The sequence below is a fragment of the Lemur catta genome, chromosome 7 (assembly GCF_020740605.2).
Source record: "Lemur catta isolate mLemCat1 chromosome 7, mLemCat1.pri, whole genome shotgun sequence".
NCBI classification, from domain to species: domain Eukaryota; kingdom Metazoa; phylum Chordata; class Mammalia; order Primates; family Lemuridae; genus Lemur; species Lemur catta.
Window position 1 is genome coordinate 97,895,209 of NC_059134.1, and position 21,553 is coordinate 97,916,761.

The 21,553-nt window shown below is 46.9% G+C and overlaps 1 protein-coding gene across 6 annotated transcripts in view; it reads left to right on the forward strand.

The window, feature by feature from the left end:
- Positions 1–255: 255 nt before the first annotated feature.
- STX3 (syntaxin 3) overlaps positions 256–21,553 on the forward strand; it is a 42,356-nt gene continuing 21,058 nt past the window's right edge. For 3 of the 6 annotated variants that reach the window (XR_006736511.1, XM_045558152.1, XM_045558155.1), the window contains exons 1-2: positions 256–502; positions 15,675–15,758. Coding sequence is in view for 5 of the 6 variants with exons in the window: in XM_045558152.1 (XP_045414108.1) it covers positions 473–502; positions 15,675–15,758 (114 nt within the window). In the remaining variant the exon portion in view is untranslated. The remainder of the gene's footprint in view (positions 503–15,674; positions 15,759–21,553) is intronic. The other 3 variants (XM_045558153.1, XM_045558154.1, XM_045558156.1) reach the window with 2 other exon arrangements.

Consider the following 21,553-nt stretch of genomic DNA (forward strand, 5'->3'; position numbering starts at 1 on the left):
CCGCCCTGCGGCAGGATCTGCCAGGGCCGGAGCCTCCACCTGGCCTTGACCGGTCTCCCGGGGGACCTCTAGCTAGGGGGGCGGAGCTAGAGACGCCCCGGTGGCGGGGGCAGGGCGCGGGCCCTTTAAGGAGGAGCGCGGGGCGCGGCCCAGGTAAGGGGCGGGTCGGGGGGCGGATCAGCGCTGCGCGCCGGCGCGGGCCCGGGAGCCGGATTTGGAGCGCGCGGCGCCGGCGGGGGCCGGAGGGGGCGGCGCGGCGGAGCCTCCCGTGGCCTCGGACGCTCCTCCTAGCTGGCCGCCGCCGCCCGCCTCCGCCTGCGCCTCGAGCTCCCTTGCAGCGGCCCGGCCCGGCCGCCGCTTCCGGCCGCTCACCTGGGACGCGCTCACCTGGGACGCGCTCACCTGGGACGCGCTCACCTGGGACGCGCTCACCTGGGACGCGCTGCCGGCCCCCGAGCGCCTGGGCGCCAGGATGAAGGACCGACTGGAGCAGCTGAAGGCCGTGAGTCTTGCCGCACTCGGGGACCCGGCGCGGGGGGCTGCCCCGAGGCGGGGCTGCGAGGGAGAGGGGCTTCCACTTGCTCCCCGGGTGGAGGCGGGAGAGGGGCCGGGCGCGAGGCCTGCCCTCCCGGTGTCCCCGGCCGCATCCCGCGCCCGTTCGCACCCTCCCCTCCTATGCGGGGTCATGTGCCTGGTGATTCATCGCTAGGCGGCGATTTCCCTGAACGCCTCTAACCCTCCCACCCCCAAGCTGGACGGCGTCTGTCCAGAGCTGGGCCTCGCAGTGGGCGGGGGTGGGGGGGGATGCTTGGTCCCAGCAAGGCTCACCGGGAGGTCAGGGGTCACCCCACCACCTGCCCACGGCTGCCTGGCACTATGCCCAGGACCTGCCTCCTTCTCCCCTCTTCCTTGTTTTCCTCCCGGTGGGCTCCAGGCCTGGCTCCCTGGTGACCTCTGGAGCTGTGTGATCCAGTCACATGTCAGGATGTGTCAGCTCCTCAGCAACAGGTGGTCTGTAATTATTATTACCCCCCCCCATCCCTTGGGACAGCCGTGTGGTCAGGACAAAGGATCTGAAGGTAGACTCTCTCAGTCCTGCTGCATAAAAGCTGTAACACCTTAGGCTAGTCCTTGAGTCTGTAGTTCCTTATCTGTCAAATGGGAATGATCATACCTTAGAGATTTGTTGTGAGGATCAGATGACATTATGGAACTTTATCTAGAGAAGGGCTAAAGCCTGAGTTTTTGAGCCAGATATTCATTGACTTATTCCATAAATAATTGCTGAGTGTATTCTATGGGCCAGGCCCAGTGCTAAGCCTTGGGGATTCAGTGACATAGGTTCTACCAGTGCAACAGTTTAGGCCTCAGTCTACCCCTACAGAATCAGAAAATAATTATTCATGAATCGCCCCAAGCGATTGACCAGCACATTAAACTTTCAGGGGCACAGGACTGGATTAGAACTGGGTGTCCTCCTGGCTCCACTGCTTACTGGCTGTCCCTTAAACTCCCAGGCTAAGTTTTGTCGTCTGTAAAATGGGTAGTTGTAAGGCAAAGCACCAGAGCGTGCAGAAGAACCCTTTCATGGTGCTTGGCACGTGGGACTTAATAAGCGGTAAATATGATGCTAATAACTGTAAATGCTCTTTGGAAAGTACAGGTGTCGGGGACTGGTTGGGATGATGTCACAAGTGTTCTCCTTTCTCCTCCCTTGCCTGGATGAGACCTTCCTGACCCTTTCACCTGCTCTGGGTAGCAAGGCTGCAGAGGAGGTGAGGGAGCTGGGGAAGTGAGAGAAGCAAGAGGACAGTCGCCTATTGTGGGGGTGGCCTCTCTGCCTCATGCTTGCTCTCAGTCATTCTTGTTACCATTGGGGCAGAACTTATTGTCGCTGTTTTTATAGATGAGGAAACTGGAGCTTGCTGTGGTGGGAGGGATGTCCCAGGACACAGCTGGTCAGGGCACCACCAGGAGAGGAGCCCAGGCTCCTGACACCCTCCGCGGTGCTCTTTTCCTTGGAGCACACCAGTTAGGCAGAAAGGAAAGAAGAGCCGGTTTTGATCTTTCTGTGTCAGCACACCCAGCAATCATAAGAAAGAGCAAAACTGAACAGCACACCCAGGCGACTCCCTTTCCAGGGGAAGATACTCTGTAGCCCCTTTCAACAGCTCATCGTCAACAACGAGCAAAGAGTCCTAACTGAACTTTGAGTTCCCAGAATAAATTCAGTTTTCCAGGGAACCTGAGCAAGTCCCGTCACCTCTCTGTGCCTCATAGTTACCATCTGTGAAATGGAGCTAATGATAGGTTTCCTCCCTTTACCTCTTGAGGATGTGGTGAAAGTGAGACTGGAGGTGGCTGTTACTCTGGGACCATTGTTCTGCGATCACAGGGTGGCTGCTGGAGTATTTGGGAGCAGGGTCGTGTAGCAGCGCTGCGCCGAGAGGACTGGATTGCAGGTTGAGGCTTCTGATTGTGGCCCTGGCACTTAATCTCTGGGCTCCTTGGTGCCATTTTATTTCTTTGGTTCTTAATTCCTCCTTTGTAAGACAAAGAATTGGGTTGATCTCAGAAGCTCCTTCTGGCATTATTTAATGGTTTCTGTGAAGTCTGTTAAGGTTTCTGTGGATTTTGGTGTCTAGACTGCCTCCTCTACCCACCCCCCCCCACCCCACAGGCATGGTTCACCCTCACTGCACGAGATAGGCATCTTTTGCTCTGATTCCTGGTAATTCCTGTTATCAGTGAAAAGCATTTGCTAACCTGCAGGAAACTTCACATTGAGCAACCTGTGCAATCTCTTTCTGTGGTGATGTTTCTAAACCCTGGGGTGGGGAGGTATTAACTGCCTCTAGATAGCTGGAGGCCTGTCCTGTGCACAAGGTTAGCATCACTGTTTGTATAAAAGATTCAAGGAGAACATGTGGGATTGAGGGATAGAAATCAGGAATCTGTAGGAAAGCATTTTTAGTAGTCACAGCTGCCCAAGGATGAGGTAGGTAGTGTGCCCTCCAGCCCTCCAGCCCTCCAGGATGGCAAGAAACTTGTTGGGATGTTGAATATTGTAGGAATTCGAGCATTTCTTTGAGGCAGGGGAGGTGAACTAGGGGATTTAAGGCCTTCACCAACCCTGAGAATGTATGATTCGTAAAATGCTTCATTGTGAGCCTGTCCTATGGCTTCAGAGTCCACAGAGACCGAGGCCTTGGAGTTGCACCTTTAAAGTGCATCATCATCCTTTTCTCCTGTGGTCATTGTGAGTCACCACAGTAAATGTGAGTTCCCCATTCTCGGCCCTTTGGCAGCAATGTCCATACCGAAGGTCATTTCTTCCAGGGGCTGTGGTCACAAGACCTGAGTTACCTCCTCTCTTGCACTGTTCTTCCTGGTAGGCTCTCTCGGCAGCCTGCTGCTTCAGTGACGGAGGACAAGCTTGCCAGGAATGTGCAGTGCCTACACCCAGCCCGTCTCAGAGGCTGTTCTCACTGATTTCTCAGTAGCTGAACTTTGAATCCGCTGAGTCTGGACAATTCCTGGTTCAGGGATGTTTTGCCTGTCCATATTTTCATTCAGCATTTAGTGAGTACCTACTGTGTGCCAGGCCCTGCAATAGATGCTGGAGTCTACTGGTGATACATACATGATCTTGGCCCTTAGGAACTTCCCGGTCAGGTAGGGAGACAGAGGAGACATAGACACTATGACACCATCCTTGTGATAGAAGCAACCCCAGGAAGACCCTGCTGGCTGGCCTCCGGGACATGGGAGGTGGATATGGAGTTTGAGGGGTTCCCAGAAGAAGTAAAGCTGGAACTCAGGTCCCTCTTCAAGTGCCATCTAATCTCTTCAGATGCATGTAGAGTCTCTTAAGAAGAAAGGCAAGGATCCTGATTTTCTCCACCACTCCCACTGGTGGCTTCATGTATATAAACCGTCAAGAACACACAAAACGTGGGGGCAACAAAAGAGTTGCATGTGTGTGGGATTTGCTGACCACCACGATTGGTGCTTTTTGACCTCTACGTGCCTAGCATCCTGGTGGGCATGTTAGGCAGACTTATTATACAAAGTCCTGGTATTAGGGGGGAAATGGTCTCATAGAGAAAACAAAAAACTGTGTTACATGAAAAGAGGACAAAAAATAATCCAAAGTAGGTAATGATAATGGAGAAGCCAGTGATGTATGGAAGAGAGGTCTAGCACCTTGGACGCCCTTGGGGACTGATCTGCGGAGGACTAGAAATGACTTGTATGTCCGGGCCCCTCCAAGACCAGCACACTAACGGAATCAACCACCTGGGGCTCTAGGCCAGACTTACTCTTTACTTTCTGTTCTATTTTGTGTCTCGCTGCTTCCTAAATGGCTGTTCTTGGCCTCTTTCCCCACTGGAAGTTCCGGGATCTCTATGGGATCAGAGTTCCTCAGGATGAAATTATGCTTTAACCCTACCAGAAATATGGAGCTGTACTTACCCTTTAAAGCTTAATTCAGTCAATAAATATTTATCGAGCCTCTGCTGTGTGCCAAGTGCATAACTGAGTCCTAACATACCAATTTGCTCCTTTCCTGAGGCTCTATCCTCCTTTAGTGATAAGATTTCTTAGTAGTCAGGATTCCTGCCTTTCTTCTCTGTACCTGGGAGGATTCATTCTCTGGGAGAGTTGTTTTGCTGTGAGCAGACGGGAAGCAGGGCTGAGATGAGAGTGATGGGGATTGAGTAGGGATTACAGACCCATCAGCCCGAGGCCAGAGAGTGCATGGATGAGCGAAGGGGATTAATTTTATTTTTATTCCTGTGAGGGTGGGGGGAGGTTGGGGGACTGGCAGGTGCTAAGGGAGAGACGATTGTTGATGTTGTCCTCTCTCCCTTGCAGGGCTTTCTCCCCACCTTTTGTTAAAATTCCTACCCATCTTTCAGAACTCCTTCTTTACAGGTAATGCTCTATAACTGCAGCCTAGAATACTGACCTCCATTCTAGCAGCTCACATGGGCTGTATGTAGCTTTGCAACGAAATACTTGTCTTAAGTCAGTGGGGTTTTTTGGAGTGGGTTTGAAACCACCTTCCATTTGTTTTGTTTTTATGAGTTGGACTCTTTGTCTTCTATGTCCTATTGTCTGTAAGGTCGATGGTTCCAGTACTTGTCACCATATCAGTTACAATAACAATGACCGTTTATTGAGCAGCTACTTCTTATTGGACAGGACTTTTGTTAGGTACTTTACATACCTTGTCTCAAATCCTCTCAACCCTACAAGGAAAAGTGTTGCTATAAATTATTCTCATTTTACAGGTAAGGTAATTGAAGCTCAGGTTCGAATAAGATCCTCCTCTGGGCAGTGGTGGGATCAAAAGTTGAGCATATCTGTCTTGGTTCTTCCTGTCACCCTACACTGTATTTGATCAACTCCCCAACTACGTTGTATGTCCCTTGGTGCAGCAGCAGATGTGATCATTCTCTGGGGCCCCAGTGCCTAGCATTCTGCGTGGCAGGCATGTATTAAACATTTGTCCGTTGGCTGATCAGCAACAGCTTGGCCTATACACATCCCTTATTCATTATTATGACTTACTTTTCTTGCTCCATTCCCTGTGGGTAAGTGAAACTATACCTGCTTGAAGTGGAACATTTACCCAGGGAACCTATAAATTTGCTAATGAAGCCAAAGGTCACTGGTCCATTCCCAAGGACAGAGTTCCAAGGCTCTACCTAAACCCCCAGCCCGAGATGACATGGAAGGTTGCTCCTGTTCAGAAAGACGATGGTAGAGAAAATGTGGACAGCACAGTGGAAATCTAGCTACTGCATTATTCCCTGGCAAAATTCTTCCCTTAAGGCTAGATTCCAGTGTCATTGCTGTCTGGAAGCTTCCCAGGCTGACAGCACTGACTGTGCCTTCCCTGGGTCCCCCAGAACCTCTTTATTTTTGTAGATACATAAAACAGCAATTTCAGAAGCTGCCTGCCCTGTCAGGTGCTGTGTTTTGGAAGCGCACAGACCATGCATGCCTCATTCTCTCCTGTTATCTCCCTTCCCCGCCCAAAGCCTGGAAAGCTGTAAACCCAACTGTCCAGGGGATGAATGGGGATATTCTGCAAATGTATTTAACTGCAGAGTCTGAGGTCCCTGAGGGGCCTTATCTCCAGCCACCTTTATGTTAGGCCCCTGTGCAACTCCCCTCCCAGCCTGCCCCCGTCTCTTCTGGTAGGTCACCCTGTTTTCTGTCATGGGACCATTTCCATGGCAACTTTTCCCAGTCTCTGTCTGGAGACTGAGTGAAGTTCAACCCCCAGCTAAAGAGATTAGTGGAGCGTGTACTGCCTGGGTATGTTTATTGTCTGGGCTAGGGCGGTTTGGGGTTTTTTAAAAAATAAATTTTAAATTTTAGGTTACTTTTAGATTTACAGAAAAGTTACATAGATCATACAGAGAGTTCCTATCTATCCTTCACCTGTTTCCCTCATTGTTCACATCTTACACTTATCAAAACTAAGAAACCGCTGTTGGTACATTATTATTCCCCAAACTCTGGACTTTATTTGGATTTCACCAGTTATTCCATTAATGTCCTTTTTGTGTTCTTGGGTCCAATCCAGGACACCACATTGCATTCAGTTGTCGTGTCTCCTTAGCTTCCTGCAGCCTGTGATAGTTTCTCAGTCTCTCCTTGTTTTTCATGACCTTGTCAGCTCTTGGCATCTGTTTTATGGTTCCCTGGGAGCTTGTTTCCCGTGGCTGGGGGTGGGGGAGCTGCTAAGAGGCATCACTCCAGATGGCTGAGGACAAAGGCTCTGCAGCCAGCTGCCCAGGCGACCCTCCTGTCTGCAGGATCTTGGGCAGGTTGCTTGGCATCTTTATGTTTTAGTTTTGTCTGCTGTAAGATGGGGAGTGTCCCCAGAAGATTGGTGTAAATGCATGGTGAATAGGAAGCACGTGTCTTAGAAAAATCCTCAGCCCACGTTGCATGTTCAATGAATGTTACCTGTTGTAACTAATATTTATTCTAGAATGACAATGAAGGGGAGGGGCTTATTCAGGGACACTGAAAGGAAGGGTTGAGGAGAGGGCAGAGGGTGGAGTGAGACATTGTTCATTCCTTCCTTCCTCTTCTCTGTATCCTTGAGGACTGCATGTTACAGAGGTGTTGAGGAGCCAGGAGCGAGGGAGGAGAGGGAGAGGAAGTGAGAGTGAACAGGCCTAGCGTAGAGGAGAAAGGACCCAGAGGGGACCTGAGCTCTCCAGGAGGAAGAAGAAGGCCTTCTTTGAATCTCCTGGGATGAGAGGGAAAGCAGGAAAAAGCTGTGGTCTTCTCACTCCAAATGGCCTTCCTGTAGGTTTTCTTTGGGTAAATCTACTCAATCTTCAAAATTTCCCCAAGGAGTCGTCTCTGCAAACATTCTCTAACAGGCTTCTGTCTTCCCTCCAGGCTTGACCTTGAACAGGCACCCCGTCTTCTCCTGGGTGTATAATTCCTTGTGCTAAGTTGCTGTCATCACTCATTGCATGGTGGCACAAGGACCTATGTGTCTGTCTGTCTTCTGTCTGAGACAGTGAGATCCTGGAGAGGAGGGGTCTGAGCTTGATCCAAGCATCTGGACTATTGCTTGGTGAATGTCAGATGTTCAGTAAATACTGCTGAATGAATGAATGAATGAATCTCTTGCTCTGCATGGAACCTTGTAGTGAGAAGGAGAATATTATGGATGTGCTGGGTGGTGAGAAGACCCCAAGGGCCCTCTGTGAGTTAAGGTAGCAGTGAACGGTGAACATTGGATTGGACCATGCATTGGATGGGTTTCAGTCCTGGCTTTCCTCCTTATTAGTTGTATGATTATGGATGAATGAACCTTTCTAACCTAGATTCCTCATTAGAGTAGATAACATCTACCCAGAGGGCCCCTTTTATTTTTCTTCTTCTTTTCTTTTTTTCTTTAAAAAAAATTTTTTTTTTCCCACCAACTAAGCAAAGGCAAACCTCCCTTTCTTGAGACTTTCCACTCCTTTTCTAGACCCAGCTCAGGTCTGGAGAAGCAAAAGCAGGTAGGAATCAACGTGGCCTGTGGGGATGCGAGTTCCGTGACTTTTGTATCCAACAAACAGGATGCAAGTTCTTTGGAAACACACACAGACGATTAAGAAATATTGACCCTGTGTTAAGACACAAAGAAAATGTCAAATTACACAAAATGTATGTCACATAGGCCATGTTCCCCGACAATGATAGAATTAGAAATTAATACAATAATAGTCCTCCCCAGGCTTACCCGTTTTTGGAAATTTAAAAATACCTTTCTAAATAACTCTTGGGCTAAAAATAAAGCAGAAATGGCAAACTGTTTAGAAATGAGTGATCATGAGAGTAGTAAATATCAAAATTTGAGAGAATGTAGCTGAAGCAGAAGTCAAAGGGGGCTCTATTTCTTTAAAACCATATAGTAGAAAAATGACAGATTTAAAATACATGAAGTAAATTCCAGTGACTGCAGGTAATTCCCTCTTCCTAAGACACCTGTTGTCACCCTCTAAGAACTGGCATTAGAGTTGCTTCTCTAGCAGAAACTCTTTAACTCTTTTTAGAGAAAAGAAGGCCCAATTTTCTGCTTTAGATGGCATGGTCTTGGTCATTTAATACGTGCCCAGCATTGCTCTAAACATTTCACATGTAATAACTTGATTAAATCCTCACCACAATTCTGTGAGCAGATTATTCTTGTTGTGTTACAGATGTGGAAACTGAAGCAGAGAGGTTAAGTAACTTGTTCAAGGACACAGAGATACTTAGTAGCAGAGTTGGGTTTTCAATTCAGGCAGTCAGATGTGTCTCTGTCTCTACACACTTGGGCATTCATGGGATTATACGCACTGGTATCTTTTTCATTCATGCATATAGATTAATCCAATTTAGTTTTATGGATGTTTCAGCACCCCCTGAAATAAGCAAGGGTGTGTCACTGAGCCAGAGTGGGGAGGGTGCCTTCAAGTGGCCTGTAGCCAGTACGAGCAGCGGCCCTGGGCTCCCACAGACCTGCCTGTGAGTCCCAGTGATGCCATTTATTAGCTGAATCACTTTGGATGAATTATTTAACCTAATTTAGCAGTTGCTCCATCTGTAAATGGGGAAGGTAATATTTGTCCCTCATAGGGTTTATGTGAGAGTTAAATAATGCGTTTGAAACCATGACAAAATACACACCCATATTATCTGCTATTATTATGGTTATGGCAGAATGCAAGGAGGGGGGTCCTCAGGGACTTGGGCTCTTGTCCAGTTTCCACTGACTCGCTGCCCTTGGTCTGATAATGAGTTCAATCCTCAGTGTCTTCCTCTTTCAAATAGGGCTAATTCTTGCCTCAAATTGTTCAGCTAGAACAGCATCTTGATAGTAAAAGCACGAGGCTCAACTAGGGTAGCATTATCGGTTGATTTCTTCTTGGTTCATCTGACAAGGGTGTTGGGGAAGATGCAATTCAGTGGAAAGGGGAAGTGTTCCCTTTGGGAGAGTTTCGCTAGAAGAGAAAACACAGCTTAGTGGGGAGAGCTGGGCACTGAACAGGGGTCATCTGACTCTTTCATTGGGGAACAGAGAGCACCGGGTGCCTGTTGAGAGCCGGCACACTCAGAATTTCTGGCTCTTTAAATTAAAGAAGAAGGACTAGTAAAATCAGATGTCATTGTGTCGTTGTCTCTTTAAATCAGATTTGTCAGGAGAAAATCTGGGTTTATAAAGAAGAGTCTGTGCCTGTGGAGCAAAAACGTGTTTAAATATGGAGAAGAGAAGGTGCCAGAATTTGTGCTCATCTGTTTGTGCCAGGAAGGCCAAAAATCTTTTAATGCCCCGCTGTGGGAAGTTAAGGACCAGATATGTCCCTTAATTTTTTCACCCAGAAACTCTTTCCTGGGAGCTCCTGGGCTTGCTTTCTTGTCCTGGGACCCTCTCGTCTCCCTGGGGTCTGGCACCTGTGGCAGAGAGAGAGCCAGAGAGCTGGTGAACAGTGTGTTCCTCATTTGGCATGACTCCCTTTTTCTTTCTCATCCCTTCTGTCTTGCAGCTCTAATTTGTAAAAGTTCTTAAGGAAATGCTGATGATTTAAACTTATGTTGCAGCTGTGTTTTAACTTAGGTCGGAGGGACTCTCCTCTCTTTCTGCTTCATAGAAGGCATCCATTCATCTACTTTTCCAGCTTTCTTTTTTGACAAAACTCTTTCTTAAAATGAAATCTTATATCCAATCCAAGTGTATAAAGCACATAAAAGTGAAGCTCTGCAGATTGAAGAGAGGGGAGGCCCAGGGGCCCCACCTGCTTGACATCCTCCTCCCGGACCACCCTGAGTAGTTTCTGAGGCACATGTGAGGTATCCTGGAGTCCCACAAAGCCGCATTGGAAAGCTAAGCTTCTTACCTGGTGAGAAAACTAAGGCTTAACAGAGCCAAGTGCTGTCCCCAAGGCCCACAGCTCTGCTCTCCCAGCCCAGGGTGCTTTCTGCAGGGCTGGGCTGTGGCTGTCCTGGGCCCATGGCTGCTCTTGGTGGTAGGCTGCCCTGAGCAGGGTGCAGTGCGATAAGAAGGGCTTAGGACAGATGACCTAAGCATGAGTCCTGGCTCTGCGAATCAGTAGCTGGGAGACCTGGAATAACTCTTATACCTTCTCTGACCTGCAGGTTCTCAATGACAGACTGCAGATGGGATTTGTCGACATGCGGTACATAAAGCGGCTTGAGTGTTGTGGCCACCTACCTCCTGGTAGGGGCTCTATAGGTGGCAAAAAAATTTTTACTAATTAAATAAGCTGATGGAGAGGGACCTGTGGTCAAATAGACTAAGGATGATAGATAGACTCAGTTGAGAGAAAGGCACTGAGCACTGAGTGGGAGGAATTGCAGTTTAGTTGCTTGAGGTTGAGTTCTGGGGTCCTGAAGTCTTTCTGCTTTCTGTCCAGAGAAAAGGTCATATCCGTGGCTGTCCTTGCTGAATTTTGGGGCTCATTCGAGGGGTGGGGTCAGGGGGAGATAAGATCCCAGGTTGTAGGTCATTGCTAAGTCAGTGGCGGTATCTCCCATCTCCGGTCTGAGAGGCATCTGGAGGCTGGGGAGGGGAGGAAGTGGGTGGCTGGGCTTGCGGAGCTCATGAATGTTTTTTATTGTGGTCTGTTATTGCAGCTACTGCAACGTTTCTGTTACCACATGCCTTGATTCTTTGATAAAGATGCCGAAGTTCTCTTCTTGGCTAAGCCTAGTCATGTGGGCTGAAGACAAAGGGCGTTGTGTGGGGTCCTCGACACCTCTTGGGGTGTGAGAGCACACCCTTGTCGGAGGGGAAGGAGCCCTGGCCGGGGGAGCTGGTTGAGCCCACTCTGTAGGGAAGCCAGGTGGTGGTTCCAGTTTCACATGACTCTGGATATCTTGCGATGATAGCCTCTTCCTCGAATTTTGAGCCCTAAAAGTCATGTCTTTTTTCCTCTCTTTCCTCTTTAAAGATACTTATATCCAGGTTAAAGCTATAGAGAAGTTGACTGGGCTGACTCTTATATATGGTTACTTTATTTAGTTTTTACTATGTGCTGTGCATCGCATAAAGAACTTTAAAACATTACCTTATTTAATATTGTCAGCCCTGGCAAACAATGTATATTATGGATAGAGGAAGGAGGCAGGGAAGTGGGGATGGATTTTGTAAAACCCGGGAGTAAATTTTGGCAGTGCTTGTAGGCTTGCAGCCACATTGCTTGTGACAGGCAGATTCAGTCAGTTGACACCAACTTACTTTTCATGTGTCCAGCTCTGTGCCAAGTACCCTGGAGCTACCAAGACTTATGAGATGCTATTTTTGACCTCAGGTTGCTTAAAATCGACCTTGGAAGTTGAGATTGCAACTCATGAAACTATTTGATAAATATGAACTGGGGCAATTTTTGTGGGGGAAATGGGACCTGAGCCGGGCCTTGAGGGTTGAGTTTGGAAAGCAGAGGAGGGTAGGAGACGTGTTAGTTATAGGTATGTCAGGGGTGGTAGGGAATAAAGGGACGTAGAGCCAATAGAAAGCCCCAGTGCAGGAATAAAGGGGTGTGTGCAGAAGACAGGGGAATAGGTTGACAGAGCAGAAGATGCCTGGCGGAGAGCAGTGGGCCCGTGGCTAAATGCGTGAGCGCGGCCAGCTCCCACAGGATCGTGACAGACAGGCTGAGGACTTTTATACAGGAGGTAGTAGGGAACCATCGCGTATTGGGAAACAGGGATGTCATGGGATTGGAGCAGAGAGATAAGGGAGGTAGGGAGTGGAGAGGAGGCTGATGCAGTGGTACAGGGCCTGCTGCTCCAGCAAGGTTCAGCAACACACTTTTTTTTTTTTTTTTTTTGCAGCTGTGGGGGTGGGAGAAGGGAGGTCAAGCAACACACTCTTATTCCTCTTTTTCAGATGAGGAAAGTGAGGCTCAGAGGGGTTACACCATCTGTTTAAGGCTCGGTGACTAGCATGGGATGGATCAGGTATAGAACCCTGGCCAGCATGACACTGTGGAATCCATCTTACTGACTTAGCCTTTGGTGTGAGCTTCCTGAGGAGGAAGAAGAGGAGGAAGACAATGATGACTCACAGGGGATTCTGTTCTTTCAGACCCACCTGTTTACAGCAGGTGATGGGGAAACTGACCTTTATTAGGCACTGGCGTGTGCCTGGGGTCTTGTGCTGGAAGCTTTCCATGTGCGATCTCTTGCAATCCTCATAGAAGTCAGAAGAAGTGTGGTGGTGTTACTATTTATATATAAGAACTCAGAGACGTACAGGGCTTGATTAAGCTCTCACAACCAGTGATTGGTAACAACAGGTTTTGGACCTAGGTTTCTCTTTACAGTTCACACGTTCTCTCACAGAAGGTGGACCAGGCTGCCTGGCTAGAGCCTGCTCAAGGCCAAGAGATGTGCACATTCTGGGGGGGTCCCAAGAACTTTTACATAATGATGGAGAGCTGGGCGTCTGCCTCCCATGCTTCAGGACACAGGTGTTCCCAGCCTGCAGAAACTTCCTTTAACCCATCCCATGCTGGTAGCCTCTTCCTACCTCCTTAGCATGTGTGCTTGTTTGAAGATCGGATTGATGTCTTGTGTGTAGGGGCGGGTATGTGTGGAGTCTCTTTCTTCAGCGTGGGTCTCCAGATGACCTCTGAAGAAAAGACACTCTCAACAAAAGCTTATTAACTCACCTTCCTAGAGGAAGACAGGGTTCCTGCTTTCTAGTAAGGGTTACAGAGATCTTCTTGGGAGCCGGAACTCTATGGAGGCTGCTGAGGGGCCTGAATGTTGATGGTACTTGTTGAAGGGAACATTTTATCTCAAACTTTAGAAACTGGTAGATGAATCCAGGCTCCTGGTCTCTGTGGAAGCTAGTCACTTATTCAGCTAAAATTGGTTAAATTTCTGTTGTGTGCCTGCTGTGTGTTAAGTACTCAGTAGACATGTGGAATAATTAATGACAAGTACAGCACTCAGTTTTAATTGCAAGTAACAAAAGCTTCATCTGGCTAAATGATCAAAAGAGACGTACTAGAAGGGTACCCTCAGATCATTGGAAGAAGACTAGGGAAGATCTGTACATCCTGCTCAAAGCCAAGGGGTGGCATGGGAAGGACAGGAGCCAAGGCAGCTCTGGGAATTTCACGGACATTTCTGTTGGGTGCTGCTGTTGGTTGACCTGGCTCCATTCCCTCCAAACTCCTGTCACGATTCAGATTCCTTAGGGAGCTTGGGTCAAGACAGCCTCCCCAGAATCATGTGGGGAGGGTGAAGGGTATCTCTGCAAAGGGAGGTGTTTTGGGTACGTGCGTGCACGTGCACACACACACATGCACACACACACAGAATATCTACTCTAAGAGATACATAAGGCAACCCTGAATCTCCAGGAGTTTATAGTCAGTGGGGAAAGATAGGTAAGCAAAGGGATAAATAATAGTAGGCTGTGATGGTTGCTATGGAAGCTTTCTACAAAGTGCAGGAGGAGCTTAGGGAGGTTTTAACTTTTGCATGGGGCAGGCATGTGTTAGGTAAGCTACACAGAGGTTGTCTGGGCCAAGTTTTAAAAGCTAAGTAAAATTTCGCCAGTTGGACAGATGCATTTCAGAAGGAAGCCCTTGTGTGACAGCACAGTGATAAGAAAGAATGGTGTGTCCAGGAAATGCAGGGAGTTCCAAATGCTTGCCTGGTTCAGAGAGTATCATAGAGGAGAAAGTGTGGGTGGGGCTGGATTGTAAAGGGCCCCATGTGCTCTGTTAGGCATCAGGACTTTAAATTCTAGGAGTTGAGCTGTCATTGAGTGCCTTTGGGTGGCAGAGGGCCATGTTTTCCCAAGTTTTGGGAAAATAGTCATGGAGATGGTAGCAAGCCCTCAAATTCAGCTTCCTTGAATGTGGCTGTTACACTGGGGATGCTGATTGTTCCAGACCAGCCAGAGAATGAGGTACTGGGGGAGTCAGTCAAGAGACTTCCCAGATGGCTGGAGAAGCCCAATATCCATGGGCATTACCAGTAACTCCTTCTGCTGTGGATTCAGGGAGTGGTAGTGGGTGAGGAACGAGGCCCACTGGTGCTTTCATTGCTCATGGGGTTCTGAGTGCTTGACAGTGACATATCTTTGGCCTAGAAGGCTGGAGGCCACTGAAGGTTGTGAAGAAGCAAATGTAGAGGGTTTATTCCCTGTCCTGCCTCTATCCTCCGCAACCAGCTCTCTCTCTGTGCTTAGAAATTGTCAGTGAGTGGTACAGCAGTACTCAGGGGAGAACATTCAGGAAGAATATATAAATAGCTTTGGCCCTTGATGCTGGGTGGGAATGGAATCACTTCCTTTTGATATTCACATTGTGATTTTGCAGAGGAAGTTGGATGAGATTGAGAAAGTGTGGGTCCCCAGAGGTTGCCGGGGGTGGGGGGTGGGGGAGACCTTCCTCTTCCTTATAAACAGGAGCTCTCTGACAGGGACAACACAGTACTGTTTCCTTTGTAACATGTGGTTTCTGAAAACAGGAAAATCTTTACTCCTACTGTGAGGATTTGAAGCTTGTGCTTTGGAGGAATTTTCTCTAGAACCTGTTTGAATGAACAGTGTGGACAAGGGATTAGGAACATGGGGTTCAGATCCAAAAGATGGGTTAGAAACTGCCTATCTCCACATTTTAGCTTTCTGATTTTTGCGTTGTTACTTCACTTCCTGAAGTTTTAGGTTCCTCAACTGGAGTGAGCTATAGTAATGACACCACTACCACCATCACTACCACCACCACCAGCAACAAAATCTAGCGTTTATTGAGTACTTACAGTGTACCAGGCACTGTGCAAAACTGTTTTGTATTCATTAGCTCATTTATTCCTTAAACAGCCCTATAAGATAGGTAGTGTTATTATCAGCATTTAACAGATAAGGAGACCTAGGCACAGCAAGATTAGTAACTTGCTTGTCCCTCCCTACCTCCTCCCTCAGCCCTTGCAAAAAGTCAGTAAGCCATAGAACTAAAACTTAATTTCAGACATTGCAAACTAGAGTTTGATATATCATAGTGCTGTTAGGAGTTTTAAAGGGAATTATGTATAAAATACTTAATATAGCTCCTGGTACATCAATAATGTTAGCTATTTATTGTGTTTTTATCGACACTCAGCTAGTTCCTTTTTGTCTCTTGCAGAAGCAGCTCACACAGGATGATGACACGGATGAGGTCGAGATCGCCATCGACAACACGGCTTTTATGGACGAGTTCTTCTCTGAGGTAGGCAACCTTCTTGCATTTTTTTCTGAATGTACATAAGGAAACAGCTTTCTTAGTAAGAATTAAAAACCTCAGATCTTTCAAGGTAGCAGAGGAAGGCCACAGTCTTTTGCTGGTGTGGGATAGCTTGATGAAGAAATTACAAAGAGTTTCTCTTTTTACTGCTTACTTGGAGGGTCTGAATTTTTAATCTTATTACGAAAGTCAGCAGAGGGTCAATTATATGTAATTGAAGAGGTATTTTTAAAGTCTTATGCTACATGGCAACATTTTAATGATATCCTTTCTTGCCTAAAGCACTTAGCTTAAATACAGTATCAACCACAGGGTCACAGCCATAAGTGTACAATAAAATCGCTTCATTAGGCCTGTGATTCAAATAGATCAAATTTGTTGTTTCCAAAAATTTTTATAGTCTCTTTGACTTAATTCTAGTGATAACTGAGAAATCGAGAAACCACCAGTTTATTTTTGTAAGGTTCAGTAGGGGCAAAAATGGGTCACCCATGTCTATAGATTCACACACTCTGATCCTAAAGGTCCTTGTTGGGATGGCGCTCTGGTAGTTTGGGAGTGGTGGGAAGCTTGTGGAGGAGTGTCATGGGCAGAAACACAGGCTGCGGGACCAGGTGAACTTGGGGTCACGTCTCAGCCCTACTTCTGCCTACCTTTTGACTTTGTGAACGTAATATGCTGAGCCTTGCTTTCCTTATCTGCAGCTTGGGGATGATAGGGTATTTCCCCATAGGGTTATTATAAGGATTAAATGGGATAATAAGTTTGTGTTTGTAAAGCATGCAGTGTAGCATCTGGCATATATGTGCTCAATGAATGATACTTCAAAAAACAAAAACAAAAAACCAAGAAGCTCACTATTGTTGGAGTTTCCGCCACCTTACTATGGTTTCTTTGTTTTTTTGGTTTTTTTTTTTATTTCCTTAGAAAGAGAACAAGAGGCACTGTATTCTTTTTGCAGGGAGAATGTAGGTGCTTCTCGTCCTCTGGTTTGCAGACTTGGAAAAGTAACCCTCCGGTTCCTCTCTAAATGGAGTGGAGTGAGGCTTGACGGTTCATGCCCATTTACCTGTTAGAGTAATAAACGAGTTCAAGAGCCACCGGGAGCATGTGCTGGCCTGATTGGGAAGTTGACTGGAAACTCTCCACAGATCCCCACCCTCCTCATGGGTGGGACTGTCCTTTTGGTGGAGGAGTCATAGTGAGATCAAACAACACTTGGGCTTTGTGAGTCCAGTGTTATTTCAGTTGTGCATTGTGGAAGGAAATGTCCTTCTGTTCCATGGTGGGGGAGGATTTGAGATGTTTGAAGTCCGTGTGGCTTGTCCCTACATTCTTGCCTTGGAGAATCAGATATAAAGAACTTCTTCCCTAAGATAAGGAATCTTCTTCAATAACTGTTCTCCCTCTTCTCCTGAACCAGTGAGAAGGTCCCTGAGAGGCAGGATTCCTTGTTGGGTGGGAGGATGGTGGGCTTTGGCCTCCCAAACACGGTTTGAGTCCATACGCAAGCATTTCTTAGTAGTGTGACCTTGATTGAGTGACTTAACCTGTCTGAGCTTTAATTTCCTGCTCTGGAAATTGGCAGTGTTAGCACTTAACCTTTCCAGGCTGTTGTGAGGATCACATGAGATCACACATCTGGGAAGCACTGTCTAGACAGAAAAGCACTGGATGGGTGATAGCTATTTTTGAAGAGGCCCTTTGAAGACTTAACATGAGACCTCCAGGGCTGTCTTGTTTAGTGTTGCCTTCTCTTTGTAAAATGCTTTTCTGTCATCTAGGAAAAAGACCCATGAAACCCTGTCATAGTTAGAATGGAGAAGGGGACAGCATGGGGAGGTGGACAGAGCATGGTCTTTGAAATTAAATTCCGTATATCCTATCACTTGTGTGATCTTGGTCACATTCCTTAACCTTTCCAAGGCTGAGTGGGTTTATCTGTGAAATGGGGAGAAAAAGAATCACCTCACAGATTTATTGGAGATTAAAGGAGCTCACACTCAGAAAGTGCTTAGCATGGGGTTAGGCAGTGTTACTGCCCTCCTTTCTCGAATCTGATGGAGGACGGGCCTGGGGGGCAGTGGGGCTGGAGCACAAGGGAACAGTTCGTGCAGGCTCCGGCCCCATAGACGCTGGTCTGAGTCACAGCCTTCCCCATTACCAGTGGTACAACTTTGAAAATTAACTATTCTAAACCCTGGTTTCCTCTAAAACAAGAATATTACCTGCTGGCTATTATGAATATAAAATGAGAGAGAGTATACACCTAGAGTAGTGCCTGACATCTAGTGAATATGTATTTCATAAATTTTAGTTCTCATCACCACTTGTCTCCAGTGTACTTGTGAATAAGTATAGACCATGATATTTATTTTATAGAATGTGATCTGGAAATATCCTTGAAATTGGGAAAAAGCTCCTTTCAGATAATAGGGATTTGGGGAAATGAGGAGTGTCCCTCTTTCTGTGACTATGGAACATGCTAAGCACTCTTACAATAAAACTTGCTTTTTGAACTTGTTCCAGGAGGTCACTCTTGGTTATTTGCTGAGAACCGGTAGTGTGAATCACAGCTTGGTCACAGAAGCATCTGCCAGGTGCAGATGAAGTCACAGGACCAGGATATTTTCAGAATGTGATTCACACTGTAACACTTGAATGGCTTCTCCAGCTTCTTGGTGGTTAGAGAAAAGGATTGGCTCTTGGGTTTTCAGGCTACTTTGGCTAATCAAGCCAGAGCCTGGTAAATGATAAACCCCATAGTTTTGTCTAATTTGTAGTTGTCTGTATTTTCTTTGGTCTGATTGCTCAGTTAGCAGAGACAGCAAAGTTTCAGAGGAAATGGACCTGCCTTCGGAGGCAGAAACATTAGGGGTTTATTGTTCTATGTTGATTTATTCATTCATCAAAATACATGAGTCCTTACTATGTTCCAGTTAGTGTGTTAGGTGCTGGGCATACAACATTCTGTGTGACAGGATCCTTGCCCTCTGGTGTCTTCTTATCCAGTAAGGGTGATAAATATTTCTAAAAAGTTATCATATGATAATAGAAATGTCAACAAGGTATTTAGTACATTAAGTTCTGCCTGGAGGGAGAGAGGAAGGTGTGGTTCTCAGCTAGTCTTGCCATCAGAATCGCCTGGGGAGCTTCTTGCACGTTCACATACCACATTCCTGATTCATAGGGACTGGGATGACTCAGACTTTTGGATTGGGAGAAAGTTCTTCCAGATAATTCTGTCGCCTACTGCGGTTATGAACCACTGCAAAGTGATGGGGAGCCTTGGAAGGCTTTAAGGAAGTGATGCGGTCAGAGTGTGTTGTAGAAAAGTCATTCCGATTGCAGTTTGTGGAGGGTGGGAGAGACCAGAAACAGAATGCAAGCAAGTGGGCTGATGGAAAAAAGGACAAGAGCTTTGACCTGAATCTGTGACCCCGAGCGGCAGCACGATGTATCATTTAGGGATGCTTTTGACTAACTGTGGCTTAGGCAGTAAAGACATAAAATTATTCCATGTATGAAGAAATTCAGAGACAGGGATGTTGCGGTGGTTTAAAGGTGTTGGGTTCTAGATCAGCACCTTTGTGATCCTCTTGGCTTTTCCCTTGAGATTGCGAGATAGAGTCTGCTCTGATTCTCTGTTGCTGTGTAACAAATCGCCGCCACATTTAGTGGTATAAAACAGCCATTTTGTTATGCTGGCAGAGTCTGTGGATTAGAAATCTGGACAGGGCACAGTGGAATGGATTATCTCTGCCTCATGATTTCTGGGCCTTTATGGGGAAGACTAGAAAACACCGAGGTTAGAAGCTTGTAGAGACTTCTTCATTCTAATGTCTGATACCGGAATGGGGGTGACTCAAAGGAAAGGCTCAGCAGAGACTGTGGACTGGAGCACCTGTGCTTGGCCTCTGTCTGTGGCTTGGGTTTCTCACAGCGTGGCCCACTCAGGGCCACTGGACTTGTGTGGAGTCTCATTGCTTCCTGGCAAGAGCTCCAGCTGTGGAAGGCACAGAGCACATCACTTTTCTGTGCTTTATTCTCAAAGCAGTCACAAGCCTGCCAGATTTAAGAGAGCAGGACGTAGATCCCATCTCTCAGTGGGAGGAGCATTAAAACATTTGTGTCTGTGTTTTGAAGCCACCACAGAACCACAGCTCCATTGGCGTCACCCTGCAACAGCATCGCAAGCAGTAAGAAAGAGAGCAGCTAGAAAAGTCCAGAAATCCTTTTATCAAAGAAGAAAATGACCCAGATCCTCCAAGCTGACTTTCCCTGTGGCCCACTGGCAGGCACTGGGTCACGTAGTCATGGTCACCCTTAGCTGGAAGGGACATCAGGAAAGTGAGCACTTAGCAAAGAGACAAGATTGCCTGGATCACCATAGAATTGACCATGATTCATCCTCTTGGGCTGTTAAAAAGAAAGTAAGGGCAGGGGTTAGGGAACGGCTATTTGGTGGGGCAAAGTGCTTATTAGGGATGGCAGTGTGAGATGCAAAAAACCTGTAATCAAATATGTTTGAAAGTTCTTCCTATTCCTTTCCTCTCCTGGAAATTTAAAATGCACATTAACTTATTAAAGGCTCCAAGAAATCCTGTAATAAAGAACCCTGCTTACCTTGGCTATCCTAACATTTAGTTCTTTATAGAATCCTTTCTGACATGGAACTTCTATTAACAAGGATGAATGCACTTTGGAACATGCAATTATAAAGTTTTCTTTTTTGGGTGCTATTTTAGGTTGGGCTACTATAACAAAGTACCATAGACTGGGTGGCTTATAAATGATAGAAACTTATTTCCCACAGTTCTGGAAGTTGAAAGTCCAAGATAAGGGTGCAACAATGGTCAGGTTCTGGTAGGTCTCTCTTCTTGGTTGCAGATTGCAGTCTTCTTGTTGTACCCTCACATGGTGGAAAGAGAGAGCAAAGCCAGCTCTTTGGCCTCTTCTTGTAAGGGCACCACTCTCAGTCATGAGGGCTCCACCCCCATGACCTAATCACACTCCAAAGGCCCCACCTCCAAGTACAATCACACGGAGGATTAGGCTTCAACATATGAACGTTGGGTTAACACAAATATTCAGTCCATAACAGGTATGCTTAAAAAAACCCTGGGACTATTTGCAGTGGTGTGTGAAGTATCCTTGTCTCCTGAGGTTACTTGTATTCATTTATTCATTCAACAAATACCTACTGAATGACCCCACATGCTTGACATAGTGATGAATCTCAAGGAATCAAAGATGAGCAGCACATGGTCCCAGCCCTTGAGAGGGCTGAGTCAGGACTGGGAGAGGAGAGAGTTGAGAGACTGTGGGCAGAGCCTGGCAGGGTGGGGTAGGGGGAACCTAGCCAGAGGTACTTAGAGGTGCCCAGTCTTAAAGCCTAGGGGTTTGCTAGGTAGGCTTGATTTTTGTTAGAACTAAGAACCTCAAAGTGAACATAACTTGGAAACTTAGGTATTAAGTCAAATCTAGCAGGTTAAATACTTTTAATTCTTTAAGGAGAATATTGGATGACACTGACCTACTAGGTGAGCTGGTAGATTCTGCATTTCTGGGCACTTCCAGTGGGGCAGGCAGGAAGCCCTTGCCAGTCACTTGCCTGTTTGCCCTCAGGTCCCCGCCCCACTTCCTGTGCTCTGTCCTGTCTTGCAGGGAACTACACTGCCCAGGTTCACTTGCCAATTGGCTTTTGGTATGTTTGGCCAAGGGAAGTGCTGTGGACTGAATGTTTGTGTCCTCCCTAAATTCATATTTTGAAGCTTGAT